The sequence below is a fragment of the Micrasema longulum genome, unplaced genomic scaffold, assembly GCF_059751315.1.
Source record: "Micrasema longulum isolate JH-2025_06_02 unplaced genomic scaffold, ASM5975131v1 h1tg001404l, whole genome shotgun sequence".
In the NCBI taxonomy this organism is placed as follows: domain Eukaryota; kingdom Metazoa; phylum Arthropoda; class Insecta; order Trichoptera; family Brachycentridae; genus Micrasema; species Micrasema longulum.
In genome coordinates, this window is record NW_028278590.1 from 52302 (window position 1) to 75497 (window position 23196).

Genomic DNA, 23196 nt, shown 5'->3' on the forward strand with positions numbered 1-23196 from the left:
CCTGTGCACAATTAGGTGCGGATAGGGAAATAACGATCATGATGTATGTTATTTTGGCTTTTATTTCGTGAAATAAGATGATTAAATCAATAAAAAGCTTTTAACACTTCATTTCTTATTAACAAAAATCCATATACGTAGTGAATTTATCTTTAATCGATAGCAACAAAATACTATTAAATACATATCCACTTAAATTTGATGCTTTTGAAATTGTTTAATTTATAATTATAAAATACATTCGTGGTGTTGTGGTTAAGTCGCTTGACTCTCGGTGAGAACACAAAACAATAATGTATTTTTTTTCCAGCCTGGGTGTTCTGTTCTTTAATTCATATCTACAACTAGGCCTCCTGGCCTGTTGTGGTTTTAAAAAAAAGTTTACAAAATTTTTTTTTTTGCGTAATACCTCAAATTATCAAATTACACTTTTAATTTAGAATCGGGTTGTGGTCCCGTGGCTAGTGTCTCGGACTCACGGATCAAAGGTCCGTGGTTCGAATCCCACTCTACCCCAACTTGATTTACATTTTCTAATAGTGAGTTATTTACAACTCGTTGAAAATGGCCCTCAAAATTAAATATTTGCGTAAATTATAAGAACGCTAATATTTCTTTTTATTAATTAAAAAAAAAAAAATTTTTTTAAATAAAATATTTATTTCGTTTTCGTAAAAATTTATTGTTTTTCTTCCTTTTACTAACCTGTTTTTATACACTTGATGAAAATGATTTTTAAATCTACTTTATTTGTGCATGCTAAGGCGAGGAAAGTCGTCGCCAGATAAGGATGCCTACGTTAACATTTATTTTACACCGCGGTCACTATGTGAGCGTAGGCATTCTTTTCTAACGGGCAGTATTTACTTATTTATTTGTTCTTTTACAATTTATGTATTACTTTTTTACATTAAAGATAATGTTTATTAAATATAATTAAACTGTGATCTCAAATACATGTAAAACACAATAAAAATACTTTGAACTCACAAATAAACACACTATAAATAACAACTTATTTCTACCTATTTAGCCTGATGCACTAAAAAAATCGTGCGCGTTCCTCCTCCATTACCCATTTTTCGATAGCGATTTTATAGTTATAGTAATTACAAATTATCCCCATGGAAAATGGAAGTAGGTTGTTCACTTTAATGGAAAAATAGAATAATCCTCTTTGACCGAAAGTTGTGTAAATTTCCGATTGCTTTTGCAGCATCAGGGTACTTACTGAATACTATCAATTTTTACATTTGATCTAAATTAGGGGGGTCTTTAAACATTTGCTATTGCTATTTTTAATTTATCAATTCACGATGCTAATGCAAGTTATGCCATCGAAAGTGACTGCAACTAGTTGCTGATGGCGCAACGCACACCACATGGGGAAGATAAGCGAAGCGCATCTTAATAAATGGGCCCTGGATTACTCAGCAACTGTGTCATCCTCAGTTTTTACAATAAAGGGAATTTCATAATATTGGGCGGTTAGCCGTTAAAAAACTGATGCGATAAATTGCAATATTGAATAAATTACGAGAGATCAAAACTTAAAAACCATGTTTTTTTAAACTTTTTTTCAAAAATATGTATTTGCTTTATTATGATTTTCTCAAATAATTCAATTTTGGAGTCATTTTCAACGAGTAGTAAATAACTCACCATTGTTAAATAGAAATCAAGTTGTGGTAGAGTGGGGTTCGAACATCGGTCTTCTGATCCGTGAGTCATAGTCGCAGGACCACAACCCGGTTCATCATAACCCTGTCCGCATCAGGTGGTGCATAAGCCACTGCATTGGTACAATCAATGACTCGAACGAAAGGTTTCGAGTTCAATTCCCGGTGAGAACAAAAAAACTATTTTTCTCAAGCTTGTGTGTTCTGTGCCATAAATTACCACTGTAATTGGGCCTTCTGGCCTGTCGTGGTGCAAATAAAAAATAAATAAAAGTAAAAAGATCATCTGTTGAAAGTATGGTGATCAGCCGTACGCTTCAGGTGCCACTCCAATAACATAAAATATTTCAGTAAAATCAATTTCTTTACATACTCGAAAACTGTTTAACCGACCGTGGGTCTTCGTATTGGTTTCCTTCACACACAAACATTTTTTCAATAAACAAGCTACTTGAAAACAAAAACGCATTTTAGAAATACCATATTTTATCAATATATCATATCAACCTTCCCAGGAATCGAACCTGGGCCTCGATTATGATAAGAATATAAAATTTATATCCAATTTTATCTACAAAGTAAAATGAAGTTTTCTGAATGGAAAATACGATATGTTTAATTTTTTTTTTCTAAATATGTTGAATTACCGGTTACCGACGAAGATACTTTTTTATACAAATATACACACTTTTGTACATAAATACCGATATTAGTTTATACCGTCTCAGTATATAACGATGAAGATAGCTTTTCATAATCGCGGCCCTGGAACCGTAACAAGGCGAACTTATCTCCAATAGATTTCCTTATTTAGGATTTCTACCATTTTTGTCTGAGAGCAACCAACCATTGAGTCGAAAACACTCGTCGAGGGTTCTGGTTCTTTTTCACAAACCAAAATGTATTGCTGATCCGCGCAGACACAGACACCAAAAAAAGGAAAGTTCAAAAGAGTTAAATAATAATAATAAAATAAATAAAACAACTTTGTTTTTAACCACAGTTTTTTTTTCCACTGACCGGTTTCAAAGCAAACAAGCTTTTTCGTCAAGGTTTACGTAAGTAATGAATTGATTCCTTTTGTATTTTTATCATGTTCACTAAATACTACACGTGGACCCAATAAATCAAGTCGTTTTTTCCTTACACGGGTGGTAATTTGATATCACTATTTTTGAAACTAGACAGGAGAGGACTAAAAAAATATTGTTTATTTGTTTATTAATTATTATTTTCTTATTATGAATCGCTTTTTTAATTTCTAAGATTTCCAAGTTGTCTAATTTAAATATTTTTATTTTCAACATAAAGTACTTTTAATCCAGTGTCTTTATTAAAATTATAATTATTTTCTATCAGATGATTTGCAAATTCAGAAAAATTATTTTTATTTAAGCAACTCAAGTGTTTTTTTACTCTAATATTAAAGTTTCTTTTAGTTTTTCTAATGTAGGTTGAATCGCAATCATTACAATTCAATTGGTATATCCCAAATTAATTATATTTATGGACTTGGTCTTTGTCGAAGAAGCTTGTTTGCTTTGAAACCGGTCGGTGGAAAAAAAAAAAAAATTGGTGGTTAAAACAAAATTGTTTTATTTATTTTATTATAATGAATAACCACAAAGTAAGTGCTTCAAATATAAACTTTGATCTTTGTGATTTATTCAAACCGAAAAAGTGGGTTGCCACTTATATTGATAATTTTGACGAAAAATTGTTTTTTTATGGTACAACTGCCCCTATAGAAGCCGTTATGTGATCGATAACGGCTTACAAATTGTCGATATAATGTTTGCCGCCTCGAATTGAATAAACATTGTTCTTTTAAACTGCCGTCATAAGAAAAAATGATGTTTCTACATAAAACAAAAAAAATAAAAATATTTTGTAACTCGGAGATTGAAAAATTCGCTGTGTGAAAAATACTACAAAAATTAAGTACATTATTATCCGACAGTATGTATTATAGTTTGCCCTAACGGAATGTATATATTAATTTTAATAAATTTTACGCGATATATTTAAAAATAAACATTTTCATCTTCTTTTTAGTAAAAAAAAATACAAGAAAATATGTTATACTTCAATGAAAAGACGTGTCTAGCTAGAAACGCCCTTTTTATTTAGTAATTAATTAAACGTCTTTCTCTTTTAGTGTTAAAATGCCAATTGATTCTACTCAACTAAATAAAATAGATGTTACTGGCCATTCACTGTTTTTCAAACTTGTAATGCCGACCTAATAATCAATTGACTTCGAAATTACCATTTGATCTTAAATTTAATTGAAAACGAGTAGGTACATTCATTTCAGATGTTTTTAAAAACGGAATAGAAGAAAAAATAAGTATTTTAATCAGTTTTTAATAATTATATAAGTCGAAACCCCTTTTTATATTTAGTAATCTTCAAGACTTTTTGCAGTTGAGTCACATTTATAGGTGAAAATAATAGGGTTGTGGTTATTTTAGGAAGATAATTCAAGTATCAGTAGATGCGTATTTGTTTCCTGATTCTGAATTTGTATTTAATTCATTTTCGAAAAAAATGTTAGATGCATCCTTCTTTCTTATGACGGCAGTATATATTATTTTTAATTCTTCACACAACACAATGTACGGCCGTCACAACACCACATCAAACACACATGTGCATGTACTAACGTAATAATATTATTATTGTGTCAGAACCGCTTAGATTCTTTGTAACATCATTCTTTGACTTCAACTTCTAAAGATGTTCAAAACTAGGTTAGTCGTTAAAAGTGTTTTATAACGTATAATAATTCATAGAATGGAATAGACGCAACAGTCCTTTTGTATTGTGGTTGTGATCATAGAAAACTTATAAGTATAAAGCCCGTTTATGTGGATTAGGATTTTTAACAAGCGGAATGAGGAAGTTCAGCCCTATGGAAAATTAGATTTAAAAAGTGTATTCTTACGCGCGGTAAAAATTAGAACATTTATTGTGCGTCAAAGTTTCCTGAAAATGTATGAAAAAATTAAAAAAATAATTTTAACAAAAACCTACAACTTTCCATAATAATAATAAAAATAAATTTCGAAAATTTTTATAGCGCCGTTTTCGTGAGTAATTACTTCAAAGGCGCTGTACATTTCACTTAAATATTTTTTTTTTATAAAATAAGGTATATCTACAGTCTAACTTTTAAATACTATTTACTAACAGACAAATTTTACAAATCTTGTAATTTTATTTATTTATTTTTATTTATTAGTGTGTACACGGCACAAATGCCTTTTATAAACATAAACATAAATATATTTAACATAACAGTGTTCTATTCAAAAATTATGAAATAATATAATGACAATATATCTATAAATATTGCACAGTTGTTTTATACGTTGTTCTATTTAAAAAAAAATTTGGGGTTTTAATAATTAACAAACTTAGGTAAAAAAATAATAAGAAAAATTTAATAATAATAAAAATTAAGATAACTCTGTATACTCGAAATAGCAAAAATCATTTGAAAAATCACAAAAATCATAATACACATAATATGGTACTTCTAAAAATTACATCTAAACTAGTTTTCAAGTTAGGAAACGATTTCACAAATAAACAAGTTTTTAATTTTTTTCTGAAAAGGGATTCTGTTGCACAATTTCGAACTTCTAAAGGTAGGGCATTCCACGCCAAAGGTTCGGCTATTGCAAAAGCCCTATCGCCAAATTTGGAACTCTGGTTGCGTAAACGGCGTTGTATCACCTTCCCTACTGCAGAACAGAAGGCTGAGCGGAGAGTGATGCGCCTATCTGCCAGCTCGTCCGGAACGCAGAGTTCCTTAAGGTATTGAGGAGCCGTGTTATGCATCGTCTTGTACATTAACCGACACAGCTTGTACTCGACCCTCTCTGGAAAACGTAACCTGTGAAGACTTTAAAGCAACGGTGTAATGTGATCGTACTTTGATACACCAAATATTAACCTAAAAAACACAAAACTTTCTTATTGGTCAGAACTATTGTAGCTAACTTTTGCTTTCTGTATAAGGTGCAAATTTCTGTTACGTACAAGCATACGCAAAAAGCATTCAAATGAGTTATATATTATTTCCCTTTATGTACATTCGTTTATTATGTACATGTCAGCCTCGTGGTGTAATGATCAGCGCGTTTGCCTACCATGCCAGAGGTATGGTAGCCAAACATCTTTGTTTTTAAAAAAATATTTCACTTCTTCTACCGACTGGTTTCAAAGCTCCCACAGCTGCAAATCTACAAAATATAAAACTAATTGCTCTCTCGTACAACCCATTCTAGATTACGCTGATGTATCCATGACTGATTTAAGCTGTGAGCAACTCTATAAACTTGAACGACTTCAGAATACATGCATAAGGTATATTTTTTGTCTTTAGAAATGTGACCACATTTCTGATTATTGTAGGCAAATTAAATGACCCAAAATGAGACAGCGGAGAGACTCTTACTTTATCTCACTTCTGTTTACTATACTTCATAGTCCTAACGCTCCTTTATACCTCCGTGGAAAATTTCAAAACTTATCCGTTCATGGTTCAACTCTTCGTCCTTATTCTTAAAGCAACATCTTAATACCCATCCACAATATACACACTTATATAGTGTCCATGCGGCCCGACTGAGGAATCATCTTCCATCCACTATCAAAGATGTTCCTAGAGTAGATCTGTTTAAATTACGTCTGAAAAAATATCTCCTTTCTCTTCCTTAATCTCTTATTTCCTCTTTCCTCTATTCCTTTTCCATTGAGTAACAGTATTGATTTAAGGTAATTTACATGCAAATACAAGTATTTATATTTTTGTATATGTTTAGTTTTTTTATTTCTATTTTCTAATGAATATGTTGGGCGACTTAAATTGTAAAAATAAAACTTTTATTTTAATGGTTGTTTGGAAGAAACTGCCATTTGGCAATACGCCCGCCAACGTACAGTTAATATTAGGTACAAAAAATAAATAAGCCAAACAAGTTGAAACCGTTCTTATATTTATTTTATCATAATGAATAACCAGAAAGTTAGTGCTTCAAACATAAAAAAAATAATTAAATATTTATTTCAAGGGTTGTTTAAAACGCAATATGTCATTGTTCTGGACTAGCACCGAGTCGAAAACACTCACCAGAACTCTGTGTCTATTTTACAAACAGAACTGTATCATTCATTCGCGTAGATACAGATTGACAATTTTTTAATTTATTATTTATACATTATAAACTAATTGCTTCAAGTTTTTTACTTTAAAATACCTAATGAATATTATTATTTTCAGAGTCAAAATTTGACCAATTTGATCTATAAAAACGGTCTTAAAACATGCGGTATTACGTGCTTCCTACCTCAAAATGTTGGATGTCAAATACTATTTCTTTATTCACATGGCATCCACGTGCATGTTGATAATATCCAATGTTTTACCAACGCGCTACGCAGCCGGCTCATGCCGAGGCCTGTGCTGTATAATGGGTATGTGGACCCCATTGATCATCAGTCCGTACATCCTGTTCTCTATTGTAGTCTTGACCCTTTTCCACTGACCCTCTCACTATCTATTTTATAAGAACTTCTAACATCATGTTATCATGCTCCCCATTCAATCACTAGAACGGTACAAATGTATACAAGAGTTTCGAAAAAGCACCACTAGTGTTATGTTTATTCCGGTATCTTATTTCAAAGCTTTATCCAAATTTAAATAAGCAGACATAATAAGTTAAGTATCCACGTGGTGTGTTAAGATTGAAATTTTTAGTCAGGTTAATTTAATATCATATTTATTTATTTTTTTAAATAGTTTCAGGACTGGATCTTTCTTAGGGGAAGGGATTTGAGTGAGAAACTCCTTAATGGTTTTTCTAATATTTAAGTGGGTTTTTTTTAATATATTAAAATATATTGAGTTTTTCTACTGACATTTCTTGGTGGAACTGCGTTTTAATTGTAATAATAAAAATACTTTATAGTTTTGTGTGATGTCGGTCACGATGAAACCCGGTCACTGGTAAAAAATTTATAAAAAAATTATAAATAAAAGTGGAAAAAAATTGACTAAAAATTTATACATATATTCGTCGCAACTCAACACAGGACTTAGGTTCCACGGAGTTGAGACCTATGTCTCAATAAGTTAAAATTATTATTATTAATTATTATTTTCCTTTACTAGTTTTAATCCGATAATTTCTAGAAATTATCACCACTCGTATAAGCATTTACGTCACTTAAGAGACACATGTTTACATCATCGTTGAATTATATCGACATAAATCTGTGTTGGTATCGCGTATTATCCAACACCCAAGTTGAAGTATCGCTACAAAGCGATGCAGCGTGTTGATGGAAATGTGGGTCAAAGTACCCATAATTTCCCCCACATTTCCATTTTCTTAGACTCGTTTGAACCAGTCGGGCCTGGCGATCAGCCAGAGCGATCAAATATTTACCACTGCAAATCTAGGAACTTCCTTGCTCCGTTGTTCTCATATTTGATGGTGCATGATTTTAAGATCGTCATGTTTTTGTTTGCAGTCACAAAAGGTTTGCTAACAATAGCTTGTTTTTATGAAAAGTTACAAAGTAGTCTCATGAATATATAGACAGTACGTTAAGTTTTACGATTTCAGTAATTATGTATGTATTCGTATGTTTATTATTATATTTTTGTACCTTTTACATTATTTTTATACAGCTTTTTTATTTTCTTATTCTTTAAATTTAAATTTATCTTGTTTCTATTAATTTTATTTTTATACCTAACTGTATATAAGTATTTGTATTTTTATTTTATTTGCAACTTCTAAGTACCTTACAATTGTTAATTGCTTTTATTTTGATACCGATAATGTACTTAATCAATATCTTACACCACTGCGGAAAATTTTTATTGACTGTTTTCACAATTTTTGTACATATGTATTCTTATTTTCTGCATACAATATATTCAAAAACTGTTGTTTTTTTCAGCGTGTATTGAAATATTTTATGTCTTGAATATGTTGGAAAAAACTGATTACAAGAATTTTTTTAATTACTATTTTTTGCATAAAATAAAAAAAATACCTTAAGAAAAGAATAAAAAGAACACTTATCGATTTAAAAGAAAAATAACTTGCACATATTGTTATAAGTATCGCGTATTAATTTCATGAATGATAAATTTTTAAATTCTATTTCAGTTATTTGTTGAAAATCTTGATGGTATTCCTTTTAACTAATATTAGTAATTTTTTTTTTGAAATTTTTTTCACATAAGCATTCTTCTAAACAATTTTTTTAATTCCCGCCAAACTGCAAAAGCAGTTTTTTTGCAGGGATTTCTCTCTTTAAACATTTTGGTAACACAATATAATAATTTATAAGACATGGCATGATCAAGTACAACAAATTCTTGAAAGTGGTCATGTGAAAAGTCGGAATAATCGACGTGCGTGCATGAGAAGATGTATGAATGTGAAGGAAGCAAAGGAAGTGTGCCAGGACAGAGTGGTGTGGCGTTCTATCCTCTCTGCCTACCACTCCGGGGAAATGGCGTGATGGTTAGTTAGTTAGTTAGTTATATAATATTTTTTACATAAAATATAAAAAAATCTTAAATATATCAATAAAATAAAAGTGTAAAAAAATTAAATACAAGTAAATCAAGTCTTTTTTGACACTGTTTTAAATTGTTTGATTTCCTTTTTTTTTTTTTTTTTAAATTAGTATATACAGGTTTTTTGGTCAGCCGGTTTCGAGACGTACCCGTTTCTTCGTCAGGACACTCACTACACCAACATGCAAATACTAAAATACGTCTCCACCTTCACCATCATCGTAGTATATATATGATATTTCCAAAAATAAATCAATTATATGCAGATTTATAAAGGTGCAAACAGCACCATTTTTGATCATGCACTAAGCCTTATTAAAAAATATTTAATCCTATATTGAAGAATTGGTAGGGAGTTTGAACGAGGAGGGGTAGAGGTGGGGTTACCCGATTGGTTAATTTTTAATTCAAAATCAAAGCTTTTTTAATGTGAAAAATCTCTTTAAGTTAAAATCTTGTATCATAACCATGAAATTCCATTTAAATTATAATTAAACAGACTCGGTATACTTCAAATTATTTATTTGACCCATTAGAGGGTGGGTGTAAGCGCTTATTAGTCAAATAAATATGTAAAAATGTACCCAGTATATTTAATTTAGATTTAATAAACTTCCGACCTGATAATTTCTATTAAAGTTAAAGATAAAATATATGTAACCATGATATTTTAGTGGTGTTGTTACCACCTTTACGTAGGCACCTAGTTGGTGGCCTAATTTTGTGATGTACAAAGTTATGTGGGTGCACAGAATGAGAGCAAGTAAAACAGGGTACTTACGTTTTACACAAAGATTTATTCACGAAACTAAACTACTGAAGCTAACACCTTGAAAGAAGGATTCTAATAACTATATTAGGCAAAATAAAATGAAGTTGGTAAATCTAAATTGGCGGTAATTTTGTGCCTCGAAGACGCGTGCGGTGAGGTCGGAATCCGGTAGTTTTCTCCTAGCCGGTTTGGCCCGTTCGTACGCTCTACGTCGGCGTTCGGCAATGTTCGGCTCGTGCCGTCGTTGTCGACCCGCCACACAGCCCCCTTCCAAGTTTTGAAATCTGTTTTTCAAAACTGACGCTGTATCACCCTCCTGCCGCTACGCGTTGTGTATGCCGGTTGTTCTGTTGGTGTTTCCGTTTCTGCTGGACTGGCTCGTTCTTCCGCTGTCTGGAACGCCGGCTTGCACCTGTCCAGCGAAACCTTTTTATGTTCGCCATCCACGTCCAGTGTTACCGTCTTTTCCGCCCTGGTGATGACCTTGTAGGGCCCCTTGTAGTTCGGCATCAGGGGTTTGTACACTCTGTCGTCCCTCAGAAACAAGTGTGTGGCTCTCTTTAGTTCCGGGTGGATGAAAACGTTACCTTTATTGTGGTGCTCGACTGGCCTTGGTTTGACGTTTTGCATGAAATTTACCAGTTGCCTAGTGTAGGAGTCCGGGTCAATGTAGTCGTTCGTCTGCTCCAGGATGTCTGCTGGTAACTTTAGTTTGCACCCATACAGCATCTCTGCTACTGAGTGCTCTGCATTCGTGCGCAGTGTGGCCCTCAGTCCGAGTAGTATGGTGCTGATCGATTTTGTCCACGGAACAGGGTGGTGAGCTTTAATGGCCGTCTTCAGCGTTCTATGAAATCGCTCGATCATGCCATTACTTTGTGGATGGTAAGGCGTCGTGTTGGAGTGTGCTATGCCTGATCTGGAACAAAACAAGTTAAAGTCCGTAGACATGAATTGCCTACCCTGATCAGTTATAATTTTCTCCGGTACGCCGTATCTCGCAATCCAGTTGTCCCAGATGGCTCTGATGATTGTGTGGGTCTGGATATCTGCGATAGGGATTACTTCCGCCCATCGAGTGTATCGGTCGATACATGTGAGGCAGTACCTCAGTCCCTCTGATGGTGGAAAAGGTCCGATGAGGTCGACATGGACCACGCAGAATTTCTGTCTCGGCATGTCGATCTTGATGATCGGTGTCCTCGTGTGTTTGTTGACTTTGCTCTTCTGACAGGGTATGCAGGCCTTCGTCCAAGCTGCGCAGTCTGCTTTCATATTTTTCCAGACGCCTCTTTGACTGATGGTCTTGGTCGTGGCGTCGGCTCCTGCATGGTTGAGGTTATGCACTTGGTTGAAGAAAGATCTCTGTAGCGTTTTTGGGATGTACGGTCGCATGTTGCCTTTGTTGAGATCGAAGACGATTTCTTGTCCCTGCATGTTGGTTTTGATCAGGTTCAGAGCAGTGTTCTTGTCGTCCAAGAGTGCGAGTAGTTCGTTGTCCTGCCTTTGTTCTTTATGGATCTTTTCGAACGATATGTTTGCCTCTTGTTCGATCATGTCGATTCTTGATAAGGTATCGGCGACGACGTTGTCTTCTCCTTTTATGTATTTGATGTCCGTGCTGAACTGTGAGATGTAGTCTAGATATCTGAGTTGTCTGGGGCTTTCTTTGTCGTGACTTTTCCTTCTAAACACGAATTGTAGTGGTTTATGGTCCGTGTATATACAGAATTCTCTGCCCTCCAGATAATGTTGAAAGTACCTTACAGTCTCAAAAATGGCTAGTAGTTCCCTGTCGTACGTACTATATGAACACTGAGCCTTGTTCAACTTTTTTGAGAAGAAACTTATCGGTTTGTAGTTGATGCCGTCTGTGGTTTGTTGTAGCACGCCTCCGATTGCGTAATCTGAGGCGTCTGTCCACACTGACATCTTGCTGCTTTCCTCTGGGTAGCTAAGCTTAGTGGCGTTGATCAGCGAGTTCTTGACCTCTTCGAAATCGTGTGTAGTGACTTCGTTCCACTCTACTTTTCTGTTGTCATTCTTTTTTGCTCCCTTGAGGTAATCGTGTAGTCGTATCAATTTGTGTGCTGCTCGTGGTATGAATCTTCGGTAGAAGTTTCCCATGGCCAAGAATCTTCTCAACTGCTTAATGGTTTCTGGCTTGTTGAGGTTCGTGATGGCTTCCACTTTTGTTGGCGAGGGTCCGATGCCTTCAGCCGAAATTTCATAACCAAGAAATAACAGTGTTTTCTTGGCAAACTCGCATTTAGATGGGTTTACCACCATTCCATGATCTTGAAGTCGCTGGAACAAAGCTTTTAAGTGTTCCACATGTGTTTCTTCGTCTGGTGAAGCGATCAATATATCGTCGATATATGCGTGTACTCCTTCTAGACCTCTTGTGACTTCGTTGATGTGCCGTTGGAATGTTTGTGCAGCGCATGATAGTCCGAATGGCATTCTTACAAATTCAAATAACCCGAATGGTGTGGTTATAGCTGTCTTTTTAATGTCAGTTTCATTAATTGGAATTTGGTGATATGCTCGTTGTAAGTCAATTTTGGAAAAAATTTTACAGTTAAATAAGTCATTGCATATATCGTGGATATGTGGCAAGGAATAACGATCAGGTACCGTCTGTGCGTTTAAGCTACGGTAATCGCCACAAGGGCGATAAGTACCATCGCTCTTCTTCACCATATGCAATGGAGAGGCTCACTCACTCTTGGAGGGTCTACAAATACCTTGAGCCACCATGTGATCGAACTCTTGCTTCGCCTGCCTCAGTAGTTCTGGGGACAGCCGACGAGTCTTACACATAACGGGTTTGCCACGGGTATCTATATGGTGGATTGTGTTGTGTTTATCCAGCCCTGCGTATGGTTTATTGATATCTACTAGTTGTGGATACTTCAATATGAGTGAGTGGTAAATGTTGGTTTTGTCTGTTAATGATATGGAACATGTTATGTTGTTGTTTGTGGAGATGTCAAATGCTCTGACTATCTTGCCGTTTGTATTGTCTACTAACCGTTTGTTCCTAACATCTATTAACAGGTGGAAGTTGTGGAGAAAATCTGCTCCTATAATAGGGCGTGTCGTATCCGCTATTATAAACTTCCATGTAAACATTTGTTTACATCCCAGATTCAGTGTTACCGTGGTAACTCCGAAATTCTGGATCGTAGTCCCGTTCGCTGCATAGAGAATTAGCTTAGACTTTTCTCCATGGCGTTTGTGTAAAGATCTAGGAATTAATGATATTTCCGATCCGGAGTCAACGAGGTATGACACACCGGTATCACGATCTTTAACAAAGAGACGTGTTGTGTTGGTTGAATCAGCCGCCTCCGCTATGATTCGACCATCTAGTTTTTTGAAGCTAGATGCGGTTTAAATTCACATGGTGTGACGCATTTCTTAGCTTGATCGCCAAATTTTGTGTGGAAGTAACAAAGAATAGTTTTCTTGTTATTTCCGTTGGCCCTATAGCTTGTTTTGTTGAAATTGTTGTTGTATTTGTTGTTATTGAAATTGTTACTGCTGTTACTTGTTGTGTGTTTGAATCTATTGTTATTGTTGTTGTGACTATGCTGTTTGTTGATTGTGTGAAATAAACTCTCTACCTTATGGGTTAGAGCTTGTACGGACTGTTCTAAACTACAAATGTTATTTTTATTGTTGGTACCTACTACCGCTACATTATCCTGTGTGTACACCTGTATTAGGCGATCTGCTATCGTCGCTTGCCTATCCCAGTCATCTTCGCTTATGGCTAAATGCGCTTGGATCGTCTTGGGCAGTTGTTGTATCCACAAGTATTGCAACGTCGTTTCGTCTATTTGTAAACCTATTGCTAGCGTCCGCATCTCTCTAAGTAGGCTGGATGGGTTTCGATCCCCAAGCTGTAAGGAAGAAAACAGTTTTTCTCTCCTTCTGTCCTGTGGACAGCCCATGCGTTGGATTATAGCTTCCTTCAGCCTCGTATATTTTGCTCGGTTCGGTTCCATGAGTAAAATATCTGAAACTTGTTCTATGTGCGTTTGTTCAAGTTTTGACACTAAGTGACTATAACGTGCGTCTTCTGAAACTATGTTTGCCAACTCGAATTGTGCTTCTATCTGTTTAAACCAAAGTTCGATGTTGTTCACCCATAGCTGTGGTAGTTTAACGCTAATCCTATCCGTGTGGAACATGTTGTTTGCTGTGTTGATATTTGTCAAGTCAGTGTTGTCCTTGTTAGCCATTGTTTACAGTTTAAAAATATTCGTTTTTAAAAAAAAAATTCAGAAAAATGTATGTAATAATGATTACAGTATAAGTTAAAATATTGAAATAAAAGTATTCAATAATGAGTGTAGTTGTATTAAAAAGTTAAGTTTAAATTATTAGATTTAAATTTAAATTTAAATTTAAATTTCAAACAAAAATATTTATTTTTTAAATGTCAGAGTCACTATTTGTTATGTATGTACTGTGCAAGTTATAGAAAAGAAAATTAAAAACAGAAAATTTAAATAATTATTTTACCATACGGCGGAACACATTTTCCAACTATTAGGTATTTGTATTCTCCAAGCCTGAGTGGTCCCCTCAATATTAATATTCCTTTTGATTGTCCGTTGTACAATATATCAAGTTTAAAAATGTTTATGGTAAAACTTCAAATCTGTAACACATAATAACATGCATAGCCTAGGTTAAAAATATAAACATATATAGTACAGTCACACAATATAATGTATATAGAAAAAAAGTATGGATACTAATGTCCACGTACTAAGTTAAACATTCGTCGGCTTAGCCGCCCGAATATCTGTTTGTTTGATAGTTTCAAGTTGTTTACAAAAATAAAATTTTACAAATTGCAAGTATTGTGAACGACTGCGCCAGCTGAAAAATATTTCCGATAGATTTCGCTGGTAAAAAAAAAAACTTACTCCCGCAGTGCGTTCACAAGGAGAAAACTTTCGGATGCCTACGTCACGCTTGTCTCGCCATATAATATTTGTCAAAAATAATTATGTACCGGATTTTTGAAAAAAAAAAAAAAAAAAACAAAATTTAAGAACTATAAATAACAATTATTTTCCGGTACCCTGTAAGTACCTCTACTCAATCCGGCACCCTATGTAAATGTTCGTGTGAATTGTTTGTGTGTTCGACTCAAGAAAAATAAAAAAAATAAAATTTATATGTGTTGTAGGAATGTATTACTCGGCGTGCGATTTTTGGTGAGCGAGTCGCTCGAACGTATTATATTATGTTTGTTTATAATAATTTTAGTTAAATTATGAATCACCTGTTTGAATTAATCCCGGCCGAGTAATATTGTTAAGAAATTAATCACAGTTTAATCAATTCACTAGTTACATTAATTACATTTACATTAGTTACATTTACATTGAAGATTGTTACCGACAGAAAAATTCACTCGATTCGCTCGGTCTTTGAAAAATCTAATTCTATTATATCTTATAATTATTATAATATAATTCTATTATACTAAATTAATTAACCTTACAATAAGTTAACCTTGAAATAGATTAACCTTGATTAATTACAAATAAATTAAAAGTGCAATCAAATTAAAAATGAAATTTTAAATTTTTCATGTACCGACCGAAAAAAAGTAATTGTTGTACAATTTTGTCAAGCGAAGATATTTCTGTCTGAAATTTTGCGCAATTTTTATGGAATTTGAATGGGGTCACCGTGATTGATTGTTTAATGTTGTGTTTTCGTGTTCAAACGTCGGGGTATACCACTTTAGTGGTGTTGTTACCACCTTTACGTAGGCACCTAGTTGGTGGCCTAATTTTGTGATGTACAAAGTTATGTGGGTGCACAGAATGAGAGCAAGTAAAACAGGGTACTTACGTTTTACACAAAGATTTATTCACGAAACTAAACTACTGAAGCTAACACCTTGAAAGAAGGATTCTAATAACTATATTAGGCAAAATAAAATGAAGTTGGTAAATCTAAATTGGCGGTAATTTTGTGCCTCGAAGACGCGTGCGGTGAGGTCGGAATCCGGTAGTTTTCTCCTAGCCGGTTTGGCCCGTTCGTACGCTCTACGTCGGCGTTCGGCAATGTTCGGCTCGTGCCGTCGTTGTCGACCCGCCACAATATTAATACGGTTAATTGAGGTTAGAATGTTTTTCTTGAACCAAATGAACTTTACGGATTTCTATGTATTTATTTCGTTGGTGCATGTACATTTCCGACTTAATAAATGAAATATTTGTTGATTCTCAAACAAACCATTAGAACCTAAGAACTTTTTATTTATAACCATGAAATCAGTAGGTTTTATTAACAGTAATATTTGTCCTAAAATGTATGAATTCTATTTATCAAAAGCAGGCGATTTTACGAATTTTCGTACTTATAGGTACAACTTTTTGTTCATTATTGCTAATTGCTCCACATTTCTCCGTTAAAATGATTTAGTCTAACCATGTTCACACTTGTTCTTTTCCGCATGTTTCGCCCTGATTCACCTCTTCATATTATCCCATAAATCCTCTCACGATACCCCGGTCTCCTGCGGTGACAGATGGCTCTGTATTCAGCCCATTTAGTAAAGCAACCAAATTGCGACCAGCGACATTGCACCGGCAGATTTATTATCTGACTCAAGCAGTTATTTTAGAACCCTCGTTTCCCAAATCGACTGCTTGATTTTCAAGTTAAAATTTCAAATGCTTCGTAAAACAATACCAACGTAGGTATTAAACGTTGAGTCTTACAGCTTTATTAAAATTGTGTTGAGGATTAATTAAATATATGTAGTTGATCGTATTATAATCATAGTAAGAATATTTTATTCAATGTGTTTTATTTTATTTTACACTTTATATACATATAAAGGCGGGCATATTGCCTTAAGGAAGTTTCTTCCTACCTACTCAAACCGTTCAGTTTGAGAAAATTACAAGTACATGAACATATTCTAGGAACAGATAAAGAATCTTATGATTTCAAACAATGTTTGAAACAAGAATTAACTAAAAATCTACCCTTTACCATGAAGAGAGGAGAGTTGGTGGAAAAGTATTCTCGTATTATTTATTTTTTAAAGTAACTCTAAGATTATGGTTAAGTGGAACTGCATTTGAATTATAATAATAAAAATACGTATATAGTTTATTCCACTTTTATTTATAAATTTTTACCAGTGACCGGGTTTCGTCGTGATCGACATCGGTCTGACGATGTGTGTCTTTAATTTTAGCAGGAGATTGAGTAATTTTGTGAATACCGCGATTTCATGTATGACAAACAGAAAACCCGTTGTATTATGCGTATTTATGATTATCCAATATTTAAATGTATTTATTTTACTACGGATTTTTTTTACTAATTCTCAATTAGTTGTTTAGTAATAGTTTTATTTTATTCAATGCAGGCGTGTATATGTGCAGTTATTATGAAACAGTAAATAGTCAATACATAAAAAAGAAAAACAAAAAAAGCACGTATCAATTGTCACATCCGGTTTAATAATCGAGAAAAATCTGTTGAAAAAAAAATTTTCAGCTTCATTTTTTACATTGAAAAATTTCATCACTCTGGATTAAAAAACAAATAAAAATATCCGAAGGGTAGCACCCAAAATCCCCGCTCACTTTAATAAAAAAAATATATATTAGATAAACGTATGTATGAGAGTGGTTTGGATTGACATTTTGTATGTTATTAAAAAGAAGATCATTATGATGTGTTTATCAATAATTTCACTTTACGTATTGCAATTGGAAATTATCGTGGGAGTGTTCCAGATAGTTAAATCTTGGTACCTACATTCGCGTCACAAATTAATACATTTTTAAACGGTTTTAATGGATTCAAATACTTTTTTATAATTTTAAAGTAGCAAGCGCACTGTTGTTTGAAACTTTCCGTTATTCACTACTTGTCATATATTTTGGTAAGAATAATGTATAAAAAAATGCTTAAAAATTAATGGTTTTCTTTTTCCACTTTTTGTCTACACTTATTGGCCACTTATAAACACTTACACAATGTATTATTTTTATCACAAACATTTTTTACTTAGTGGTATGACATTTTACACTTATATGTTTATAAATTTGTATAAACCACTTTAATTTAGAGTTATAATTCGAGTAAGTTAAGTTAATTCCTGAAGATAAGGTAGTTAACTCGAAACCGGTCGAAGTATAACTCTAAATTAAAGTGGTTCATACAAATGTATATACATACAAGTGTACTAACACAATGTTTTTTTAATAGTTCACAACTTATTTTCGAATTCCAAACTACGATTAGAGAGAAACTATGTATGTTTCACTAACACCCAGTACGGTGGCTGAGTATTATGAACGATGTAGAAGTTAAATAAAATGAAATATGTTGTTGTGTGTTTCTCAATACAAAAATGAAGATCCCGATCTGTAAGCATTCTGTATTTTCATAGTTGGTTGTAGACTATTACTTATTTACCTGCGCGTCGAAGTACGCAGTCGGGTCAGCTTTGTGAGATGAGATGAGTTGGGACTTCTTACCACACAACTCATTGCTAACACTCATGGATATTCTTGGTGTTCCAAGAACTCACAAATAAGTTCATTGTTCCTACCATCCTTTACACTTCTGCGCTCTTGCCCAATTAGTTTTCCTTTAATTCGACAAATGAGACTTTCAAAGTATTATTTGAATCTCTATTTTTACAAAATATGTATTATTTTGTTCTATTGAGCGAAAAAAGTTATCAATTGATTGTAAAAATGTAATTTATAATATATTTATAATTTATTTATTATTTCATTATTATAATCAACAACTTATAAATATAATAAATATTATTAAATATTTGTATATAACTACTAACCGACTTTTCTATGTCAACTGGTTTCGAGGCGTAACCAGTATCTTCGTCAGGACACTAATTAAACCAACAAACAAACCCCACTATATATTCAAAAGTTGGTAAGTGTTTATACACATATATTTAATAACATTTTTATTATTATTATTATTTGTTTTATTTAGTTCTATGATTAACATAGTCTAATATATATTTACAACACAATATTAACATTATTTATCACTATTATACACTTAATATCCTAATTTATAATATTCACTGTTTCATATGTACATTTTCATTAATTATATTCACTATTTACCTAATATTTTTCACATATATACTTCTTACATTTAATTTTTAATATATTTACATTTATTTAATTTTTTAAGCTTTCTGGCATTTACTCAAATAATTGTATTCCCTTGTACATAAGGCAGTTCTGGGACATTGCTTTTGATTTCTTTTCCAGTCTTATATTTTTAGATCCTCTTGTTGCATAGTTATGAAAGAACTCATTATTTTTTAGTTTGTTTTGAAAGTATCTCGGAACTATTCCTTTAATAATTTTGTTTATTTCATTAGCAACAATGAATTTGATTCTTTGATCAATTGTCATGATATCTAGAAGTTGAATCATTTTCTTAACTTTTGTAAAATTAATTTTATAAAATTTATTCTAGAAATACAAAACGAGTGATACTTTAATCCATAAATTTGGAATATTGAGTGACCGTGAAGTGTAAGGAGTAAGGAGTTTATTAAGTATTCTCTAATAAACTACAATGAACTTCGATCAAGAATTTTTACTTGCAAACTTAAAAATTTAGTAAAGTTTTTGACTACAAAGTTAATGCTTTCCTTATCAATAATAAATACATATACATTGTAATTATTAAAGCACACATAAGTATTTGTCTATGTGTGTCCTATTTCAAGATTTAAAATAAAAATAAATGAAAACACAAACCCGAGAAAAGTTTCTTATTTTTCCTTGTTGGGACACGTATTAACTAAAAATTCAATATTTATCTGTATTTTATATAATCTTCGTATTTCCTACCTTTACCATCTACAAAATTTATCAAAGTAAAATCGGATCACCTGCATTTTTTTTAGAAATAGATTGGAAATTTCGTTAAATACTTTAACATTTATAATTTATTTTATAACTATAATGCAGGAAAACTTTATCCTATATTAATTTAAAATAAAAATATCATATTGATTGTTCTGTTAATTTTTACATTTACATGAGTAGATATGTATGTAGTATGTATATGTAATGGATCGTTCACGATTCTCTGAAGTTGTAAATATGGTTCATAGGAATAATGATAGAAAACTGTTTGTTATACTAAATTATAATTATCTGACCTTTTATATTTAATCTGTCCATTTTATGATGAGGGTAAACCTGTCAGGGATTATTTTCCTTGATGGCGCATCCATCTTGTTCATTGTTGATCCATAAAGTCTGCTCGCATGTAGGCCAGTACCTATGTATATTTGTGGATAAACATCATTAGGACTTTTATGACGTACAAAATGGCGTCGCTATTAGGTTTGATAGGTACTATGATAGAGCTGATGATTTATTTACATTAAAGCGTGCAGGTCTGCGCTTACTTTAAACGGCTTTTTTGATGAGATCGTCAACAAATAAAAATAATTATATAATATATCGTTAACATTTTTAATCGTGTTGTAAGAACAGTATTACTTGATAGGTTCGACGTTAAAGTACACTTGTATTTTTTCTAATGTTTCAATGTTTTTACTAAGAATTCAAAATTAATAGAGAAAACGAAACAAAATAAAACTGGGCCAGTAATGGTTTATAATGAAACAAAGGCACATAAAAGTTACTCAATAATTGGGTTGTGGTCCCGTGGCTAACGTTGCGGACTCACGGATCAAAGGTCCGAGGCTCGAACCCCACTCTAACCCAACTTCATTTCCAAGTGAGTAATTTACAACTCGTAAAAATGGCCACCAAAAATTGAAATATTTGGGAAAATTATAAGAATGCTAACATTTACTTTTCAATATTAAAAAAAAACAATAAGACTCTGGCTAATACATTTTAAATTATATAAATACCATAAACACAACATTTATACGACATTCATACAAAACGATGTAATAGCGGATACAATAATTTATCATTGAACACATAAAATGGCAGACTTGAATGAGCTTAACAATATTTCATTAGTTTCTTGTCAATAAATTTACATTTAACACAGATTTTTATGCAAAATAGTGTGAAGTTGTGCATTAATAACATGATTTTTATACGTAAATCCTTGGCTCAATGTAGCTTTACGTGACCAGAATAGTATTGTGCAATAATATATTATGTCATTTTGTTTTAAGTACAATTTTCACGCGATCATCGTCACAAATCTTTTTGAAAACACTTATCAAAACGTTTTTGGCATATCTATTATCTCTTATTATATGTGATTTGGTCGTAGAAATACATTGATTTTATTTGCGATGTACGGAGTTTGATTCATTATTGACATTAGAAAATGTGAAACCTACATTGTCACGTAAGCAATAGATCTTGGAGGAGCTGGTTTAGCACTGACTCCCACTTTAGCTAAGAAAGCTTTACGTCTAATTTCCAAAACAATTTATTGGAAATTAAAAAAAAGTTATTGTAATAACTATTAAAATATATGTCACAATAATATTTGAAATTACTTTGCACGTCGAACGTGTTCAGGACAATGGTTTCAAACCACAATTTTAGCAAAGGTAGTTTCATTATTTCAAATGTGTTTCAAATCAATTGGGTGGGTCTTATACACATGCTAGCAAAATTATTTGAACTGGAAACGTCTATTGACTAAAACCTTTTGGCCAGAATGTGCACAAAAAGACCTACGCTATTGGTTAAAAATGCATTTGAAAAAAAGAAACCGCTTTTTTCAGAATTTTTGAAACCTTTGTCCTGAACACGGTCAATATTATACACTAAACAATGCCTACTTGACAATGTTATAAAATTCATATATATTTTTAATTACTAGAATTGAATTAGAAAATACTTGAGAAAACTGAAAGTGAAAAACATTGGTATGATAAAAAGATGAGTGAGAATATGTGAAATTCTGAAACCTGAAAGTGTTGTTTTAATAAAAAAAACGAAGCCTCGGAATAAAAACGAAATAATTTATAGTGCTTTGATCGTTAAAAGAAAATGGTTCTTATTGGTGGTTCCGTCGAGTGAAATGTTTGGTGAAATTTAAGAGTATTAGGAGAACATGGGTGCCCAAGGATCAAAGGAGCGATTATATCGCTCGGCTTCAGAGAAGTTCCCAGACAAATACCACGAGAAGTTGCAGCCCAAGATACAGCTACCAGGAGAGAAGAAATACAAGAGTGTCGTCAATAGGGAGAGATTTGGCAGCTTTGGCGTCAGAAGTAAATTGTTTTTCATTAATAATTATTATTATTTTATGCTAACACGTCCTCCAATATTAACACATTACAAAAACTAATGTAATGGAATTTTTATTACTTACTTTGGTACTGAATGTTACAATTTAAACTACCCATATCCTTTATTTAAATTTATTTCAACAGAGAGGGAAAAAGTTTTCGAGAAGAAATTTTGAAGTCTAGGCATTTACAGGGCTTATGACTTGTCATTGGCTGGCTTAAGTGGCCACTTTACACACTGTGTAACATTCACCATTCTGCCCATGTTTGAACATCCACATTTCCTCAACTCTTCCATCTGTTGACTTTTGTGAAGTGAAAGAGCTGAAACCTTTATCACGTGGGTGAGATTCATCCGGCTGAACCAAATCACCTACTAGGCAACGCCTGGAAACAATTTTCCAATTTTTATACTTCTTCTTTTACCAGGTAGTAATTCAACAATGTTTGATTATGTCCAAATGCTTGCAGACTGGCTGGATTTCCTCCCTAGGGAGTTGTTCATATTTAAATTTATTTCAACAGAGAGGGAAAAAGTTTTCGAGAAGAAATTTGGAAGTCTAGGCATTTACAGGGCTTATGACCTGTCATTGGCTGGTTTAAGTGGCCACTTTACACACTGTGTAACATTCACCATTCTGCCCATGTTTGAACATCCACATTTCCTCAACTCTTCCATCTGTTGACTTTTGTTAATTACAATAGGGATGGAAGAAAAACATTAAAATTTATTATCGTTTTTGTTCATTTTTACATAAAGTTAAATTTACATTTTTTTGCACCACAACAGGCCAGGAGGCCTAATTACAGTGGTGAATTACATCACAGAGCACCCAGGCTTGAG

The 23196-nt window shown here is 32.9% G+C and overlaps 1 protein-coding gene across 3 annotated transcripts in view; it reads left to right on the forward strand.

The window, feature by feature from the left end:
- Window positions 1-23196, forward strand: part of LOC148275527 (uncharacterized) — a 200373-nt gene that overhangs the window by 46510 nt on the left and 130667 nt on the right. For 2 of the 3 annotated variants that reach the window (XM_088235572.1, XM_088235573.1), the window contains exon 2: window positions 21941-22334. The exons of the other annotated variant lie outside the window; for it this stretch is intronic. In XM_088235572.1, coding sequence (XP_088091698.1) covers window positions 22175-22334 — 160 coding nt within the window. In that variant the 5' untranslated portion in view covers window positions 21941-22174. The remainder of the gene's footprint in view (window positions 1-21940; window positions 22335-23196) is intronic. 3 annotated transcript variants of the gene reach the window in all.